At 35.9% G+C, this 7,356-nt stretch overlaps 1 protein-coding gene across 3 annotated transcripts; it reads right to left on the bottom strand.

Moving 5' to 3' along the window:
- Nucleotides 1–1,500: 1,500 nt before the first annotated feature.
- Nucleotides 1,501–7,307, bottom strand: LOC132839522 (uncharacterized). 3 transcript variants are annotated; one of them, XM_060860546.1, is made up of 11 exons: nt 7,190–7,307; nt 6,475–6,708; nt 5,739–5,805; nt 5,204–5,551; nt 4,770–5,048; nt 3,725–3,809; nt 3,403–3,457; nt 3,123–3,197; nt 2,809–2,892; nt 2,645–2,725; nt 1,501–2,435 (listed from the first exon to the last, which is right to left on the bottom strand). In XM_060860546.1, the coding sequence occupies exons 2-11, from the start codon at nt 6,478–6,480 to the stop codon at nt 2,415–2,417; spliced, it is 1,101 nt and encodes a 366-aa protein (XP_060716529.1). In that variant the 5' UTR covers nt 6,481–6,708; nt 7,190–7,307; the 3' UTR covers nt 1,501–2,414. The 3 variants fall into 3 exon arrangements, with proteins under 3 accessions (XP_060716529.1, XP_060716528.1, XP_060716530.1); XM_060860545.1 differs by lacking the exon at nt 7,190–7,307 and having other exon boundaries at nt 6,475–7,147; XM_060860547.1 differs by lacking the exon at nt 7,190–7,307 and having other exon boundaries at nt 3,403–3,454; nt 6,475–7,146.
- Nucleotides 7,308–7,356: the final 49 nt, after the last annotated feature.

Below are 7,356 nucleotides of genomic sequence, written 5' to 3'. Positions count from 1 at the left end.
GACTAATATTTAAATTTGCTTGATGATCTTCTGAAACATTAAAGTGTGACAAACGTGAAAAAAAATAAAGAAGCAGGAACCACTGTGTGTATGCATATATGTGTATATATATAGAAAGTGAGAGAGAGAAAGGGAACTAGCTAACTGAAGGAAAACCTCCGGAACCACAGACGGCTCCTTTTAAATAACTGGCCACATTATACCCAGTCCAGTGTCGAGCTGGTGAAAGAGAATATGTTAAATTTAGGAAACATACAACACATGACAGGAACACAGCATTTGTTCATGCGGTAATGGGATCTGAATGTTTAACAGGCTGTTTGGAAAGAATTATAATCAATCAGACTTAGTACAGAAGATATATTAGTCTTTATGAGTTAAACAAAAGGCAGGAAAGAAAACAAGGCAGAAATGTCTCGTGTTAACAGAATGTCTTTACTTCAATCATTGTAAGGAGAAAAATTGTCTAGCACATTGTTTTAAATGGGCAGTAAGCTGGAGGTATAAAAACTGTTTAAATATCAGATTGTTGAGATAAAATAAGGGGTCTTAATATTTTCCCTATGTTTCGACTTTCACAATGTCAACGACAAGGTATATTTTGTATGTTTTTACTGCCGAAACATCATACATGCAGGGACTTTATCCGGTAGAAGAAAAAAAAGGATTCTATTCTTACCTGTTTTTTTTTCTTCTTTTTTTTCCAACTTTTATAAAAGCTCTTTGAAGTAAAGAAGAAGCGACTCTCGCGTATTCTGCTGGAACAATGTCTTTGACTCCCCCGTGAATTGCATCGGTCGTTATTGTTATTAAAGCAAGTGTTGAAGGATAAACATTCAGCACAAAAAAAGAGGAAAAAAAAAGAGGAAGGGTTCTGAGGAAATACTTGATTAATTTAGTGTCCATTAAACATTGCAGCACTGTGCTGATGGGCTCTGACTCAGTGCTGCTCATGATGAAGAGGGTAATAAGGGCAGTGCATGAATATGACCATTATATTGTGACTCAACTGCTATTTAAACACTGACTTAATCATAAGAGTAAAACATGATTAAAGTGTTGTGTCAGCATATATATGAACTATTCAACATTATTCCTTGTGACTCATTCCTTATTCATTGTGATTGGTTTTTACAAAGGCCTCTCTCACATACACGCACACACACACACACACACACACACACACACACACACACACACACACACACACACACACACACACACGTTTCCAGCTTTTCCCTAGTTATTTTAAACAATCCTTTTTGTTTGTATTTATGTTGAATAACAATTACAAATCTGCACAAAATTAATTAGGTGTCAATTACTGTAAGTGAGGTGACACAAAAAGGAGTGAAAACTGATCCACACTGTATGCAGGTGTCAACTCACATTCAAAGACGATTCCTTCTCCGGCAGAGTGAAAATAAGGAGCACATGAGTTTGGCATTTTACACACACACACACACACACACACACACACACACACACACACACTCCTGATGAAGTTTGTACTTTTCAGTTTATTTTGTATTTCATGAATATAACATTTTATTTCAAGCATGAATACATTGTGTTAGCTAAGCAGGTAAAAAAATCAATGTAGCTCACATGTAGAAAAATTATACACAGGTGTAATGCAGCACAGTTACAAATCCCCACACACTGTTTTTATCTGTCAGAGAATTAAGACACAAATACAACGTATTACTCAGAAATGCAAAGCTCTTATGCTCAGAAAGTAAAACTAGGCAAGGCAACTTTATTTGTATAGCAGATTTCATACACAGAGGTCATTCAAAGTGCTTTACATAGAAATTAGAAAACAGTTTATAAGAGAGAAAAAAATCTATGTAAAAATAAGAGACACACAATAAAATTATAATAAAAACAAAGAACAATTAAAAAAAATAATGAATGTGATTTTGATAAAAACAGTTTAAAATATGTTAAAAAGAATAAAACAGGAGTAAAAGTGATTTGGATAAAAAGTGCAGTCATTGTGAAGCAGCACAGTGATCATTTAGTAAATACAGAGTTAAACAGATGTGTTTTTAATCTAGATTTAAAAGTGTCTACTGTTGAAGCACATCTGATCTCTTCTGGAAGCTGATTCCAGTTATAGGTGGCGTAATAACTAAATGTTAATGGTGAACCCTTGGTATCTTTAACTGACCTGATCCTAATGATCTGAGTAGTCTGCTTGGTTTATATTCAATTAGCATTTCTGTAATGTATTTCGGTCCTAAGCCATGAAGTGATTTATAAACGAGTAACAATACTTTAAAATCTATTCTAAATGTAACTGGAAGCCAGTGTAAGGACCTGAGGACTGGAGTGATGTGCTCAGATTTTTTGGTTAAAACTAGTTAAAGACTGAGTTCAATACTGATCTTGACATGGTGTCGATGTTCATCTCATTGTTGCTTTCCTTCAATCTGGAAAAGAAATTGTGATTAAAAACTTAAAGCAAAAACAATAAAATAAACCAAACATGTGATTAATAGATGAGATGTAATCATTTGTTACTAAAAATATTCCTTCTCATACACCTGCTGTAAATGTTTTTATTTTCAGCTTTAAAGCCTTAGCGTGTTCTCCAGCCTGGTGCTACACCTAGTGATTAAAAACAAAGTAAAGCACTCACTGGTAGATTGGCGTAATCCGGAGAGATGGTCTGAGAATCTTGAGCTGTGTCAGTGTCATCAGGAAAACTCTGGTGAACCGTCTGTGAGAGAGAAGGAGAAATCAGTCATGTGTGGTACACCAGACCTGAACGTCTGAGTGAAGTGTGTCTCTGAAAACACTTACCGCAAGTGTGTCATACACGTCATGGGACCTGGTCTGAAGATCAAGAGCTGTGTACGTGTCATCAGTAGTATTGGAGTAAATGTTCTGTGTGAAGAGAATTAAGGATGTGTTTGGTATTTTGAGGAATTCATCCAAATCTGAAGAAGCTGTGCCTCAGATTGCATTCTATGATGTGATATTGTTTATTAATAGCTGAGTATCTACACACAGATCAGACTTACAGTATAAACAAAAGGTTAATTTGTTAATGACAGAAATCAGCTTAAACAACATCTAGAACAGTGTGTACTTTCATACTGTGAAGAGACACTTACTCCAAGTGTGTTGTACATGTCATTGGAGGACCTGAAATTGGGGTCCGGAGTCATGTACAAGTCTTTCTCAACAATCTGCAGAGAGAATATTGACAATTCAAGTCAAAGAAAACTGGATTCAATTGGTACACAGTCTGAACTGTTTCATTAATCAGCTCAGTTATGCAAACTTTTACAAACCACCTGATGTAGTGATGACATTTTCAGCAAATCATTATTCAATATTAAATCACATGAATGCTCATTAAATATCACCAGTCAGGAGACATGGTAGAGAAACCTGTTGCTGTGAGGAGCTTGCTACATCACTAGACGTCTTCTGCCTCTTCCTCCTGCTCTCAGGATGAAAACGATCAGTTATTTTCTGGTTAGCAGTGAGCTGACATTAGTAAAGAGAAGCACTCTCTAGATTCCATCACTTGATAAATGAATCTATTACATATTACAACATGCTAGCATTAAGTAAGTGTCTGAAAGCATCCACTGAATAATAAAAACAAAAATAATTCAACTTCTCAAATACATAACAACTCAAATATATAAAAGATTATAACTGCAGTACACACATACAGGACCTTTACAGCTAAGCCTGCATGTTTTACCTTGTGTAGTAAAGTCCAAGAAGAGCTGCGACTCCACAGATGACGACTCCAAAAACAACCAAAAAGCGACTTGGATACAAAACTTCTAAAAGATAAATCAATACTTTCATTTACACAGAGGAGATCACATGTATGATTTTAAAGCACTGGTAGGTTTCCATTAATTTGGAAATATTTCAGAAATTATATTTCAATGAAAAAACACCCTTTTATTTACTTTACAGGAAAAGCTAGAATTAGCAACTCATAGCAACATATTTCTGTATTTAATCCTGGCCTTGGTGTAGTCTTCTGTGTGTTTACAACTCAGTTTAACACTGCTCCTTGCTTAAGGTGATATCATACAAAATAAATCTGAATGAAAACTTCTCAATAAAATCTCTGTTTTCAGCAAAATCCAGATTAAATTTACATCCAAAACTTAGCTCTGAATCTTCAGCACTGTCATGAGCTTCATTCCTATCTCACACTTTCCAAGGCAGAGCTTTTTGGATAGATAAGGGTTCTTCTAACATGGGTTTCATTCTGAACCCTTTCTGATACATCCGAAGGTCAACAACAGAACCATTAAGGGGTTTAGATTTAACCTTCTTTCTAAACAAGGAGTGTAACAGTGATGAGGTAGAATTGTGATTGTAATCACTTGAGAACATGTGGTTATTCTGTAACCTGGGTCTTTATAATCATAAACAGAACAACAGACAACTTTATTTCCAATAAGATTAATATTAGACTTAGTCTGCAAGCACGACACCGGACTCATCTTCCCAGAAACCATCTTCACTCCCACACTCACAATCACTTTGCTTTTAATAGTGTTACCTGTTTACTACAGTACCTGTTACCTGTTTACTAAGTTCCGTTTACTAAGTTACTGTTTAAAAGCACCTTTTGTTTCCTGTTTCTTTGTTGAACAATCATTCTGTTCTGTGATCTGTAAAGCTTTTTTATTTATTGACTCAGTTTTGTTATTGTGTTGATCATTGTTCTACTCTGACATGTCTTTTCCTTTTGTCTGTTTTGGAACTGTTTTTAATAAACTGACCTGTATTTGCATCCATAGATTGTGGTCTTTTCATGACAGTAAGTTTGACTTGAGCAGAGAGATAATTTTGTACTTCTACAGCACAGCGGTAATTTCCAGCATGACTCTGATTGACTGATGGCAGACGGAGCAGGTTTGAGGAGGATTTATAATAATTATAGGAAGAATTGGTCCAGACAAAATATTTTGGCTTCATGCTCAGGTTGCAGGTGGTTTCACATGTGAAATTCACTTCATCTCCTTCAAAAACTCTATCAGGAATAATCTTTAGCTGGAGCGCTGTGGAAGAAAACAAAAAAATTATTCTGAATTACCTGCTGTTACTAACTCATTAACTAGCTGGTGTTTGAATTAAAAAAAACATTGCTAATGTTACTCCTGGTAGATTAAAACATGTTAACTAAGCACATTCAGTTTAAACTGATGTTGCTCACCTGTGACCTTAAGCTCAACCCCATTCTTATTTGGAAACAGTTCTCCAGCTGATGTGTTAAAGCTGACAAAATATTTCCTACCGTCGTTTTGTATAACATTTCTGATTCTGAGGCTGCAGTCATGTGGAGTGTCTCTGAGATACTGAACCCTTTTTCTGTACCGTGCATCTGTAGACAGGTCAGCATATGTCAAACAATTATCAAACCAAAAAGCTCTGTGAAATGTGGAATTGGTTGAATTAATGGAGTTATATATGTAACTGCAGCCCATGGTCACTGTAGATCCCCTTACAGCACAGATATAGTTTTGTGTGTATTTCACACTCCAGTCATTTTGAGTAACAACACCTGCAACACAAAATGAAGAAACAATTAGTTTGCTTTTGTTGGTCTGAAGCAGTAAGGCTGCGATCGTCAAGTGCATACACACCTCAATAATGTAAATACTCTGTAAACGCTTCAATGAATGAGGAGTCACTAAAAACTGACTCGATATAAAGTCTTTATTAGGAAAAAAGCATTGCTGTATACTCACCTGAAATCAGGAGCAGAAATAGCAGAGAAAGGGAAGGAGTTAATCTCAGTGACATAATCCACACAACCTGGATGATCAGAATACACACAAGAAAACATGTCTTGTAGAAGAAACAGATGCACATATATTTTTGGTTATAGCATTAGTAATAGGTTTTGGGTTGATTTAAGTTCTTGTATTTTTTGCCCCATAGATGTGGTGCATACATTTGTCCTTAAAGATATTATTTGTTCTTATGAAAACATGTATATCTTGAGCATGTAGTCAATTTCTTTTATTTTATATGCACAAATCTTTATTCACAAGTAAAAATTGTGTAAGTCCTCTTTATGTTGTATTTTTTGTATTGCTGAATTTAACCATCTAATTTCATCCTTTAAGCTTTTAAACAACAAAAAACACAAAAGTTTGTATGCTTTATGAGGACGTGAACTCAAATGAACCATCAATCTTATCTCAATCAGATCAAAGGTGTCATCAAATAAGCATAATCAGAGTTCAGTGAAAAACACACCGCAACATCAGAAAGAAAATTCTACATTGTGATTTCGGAATAATTGTCTTTGAGGAACTTAAACAAACTCCGAAATAACCGTGACCCTCTTTTCCCTTTTTTATATTATAAATAAAGCAAATAATGTGTTGACAATCAAACAAAAACAGACAAAAGTCATTTATCAGACTTAGAATATTTATATAATTATGCAAATTTAATAAACTGACAACGATCTCCTACCATCATTAAGCGATGTTCACATCCGATGTTCAGCTCAGAGAGACTAAGCTCCTTCACTTCTACGGTACATTGCAAGGTGTGTGGTAAAAATGTGTTGCAAATGTTTTCTGCAAGTTTTCTTCCCCTTTGTAGCTGAAACAGTCTGTCTTTGTCTTGCAGGTAGTTGAGAAACACTCAAACAACTTGTGATAAAAACATCCTTTTATTTACATCCTGTTATTTTCTTTTGAATATCTACATGGAGGGAGAGAGAGAGAGAGAGACAGAGAGAGAGAGAGAGAGAGAGGAGGAGGAGGAATCAGGAAGCAGGAACCACTGTGTGTGTATGTATGTATATACTGTATATAGAAAGAAAGAGAGAGAGAGGGAACTAGCTAACTGAAGGAAAACCTCCGGAACCACAGATGGCTCCTTTTAAATAACTGGCCACTGTAATGAGGAGTCATAAGGCTGGGGATCCATGTGCAGCTGTTTTAATAAATCCACACTCAGAATCAGACAGGCAGGGTCAAAGCCGGTAAACACAATATCAGAGGGCAGACAGAAATCGGTAACGGCAAAACAGGCAGTAGGTCGGGGCAGGCAGCAAACAATCAGAGAAACCAGAATACAGAAACAGAATCGAAACCAGACACGGGAAATGCTCAGAATGATTGCCGAAACAAATCAAGACTTCGCACCGGCGTAGAGTTCAAGTTAAACTGATGTTGCTCACCTGTGACCTTAAGCTCAACCCCATTTTTATTTGGAAACAGTTCTCCAGCTGATGTGTTAAAGCTGACAAAATATTTCCTACCGTCGTTTTGTATAACATTTCTGATTCTGAGGCTGCAGTCATGTGGAGTGTCTCTGAGATACTGAACCCTTTTTCTGTACCGTGCA

The sequence above is a fragment of the Tachysurus vachellii genome, chromosome 24, assembly GCF_030014155.1.
Source record: "Tachysurus vachellii isolate PV-2020 chromosome 24, HZAU_Pvac_v1, whole genome shotgun sequence".
NCBI lineage: Eukaryota > Metazoa > Chordata > Actinopteri > Siluriformes > Bagridae > Tachysurus > Tachysurus vachellii.
Note: the sequence above shows the minus strand (reverse complement) of the source record. Positions and strands in the feature narration are given on the sequence as shown.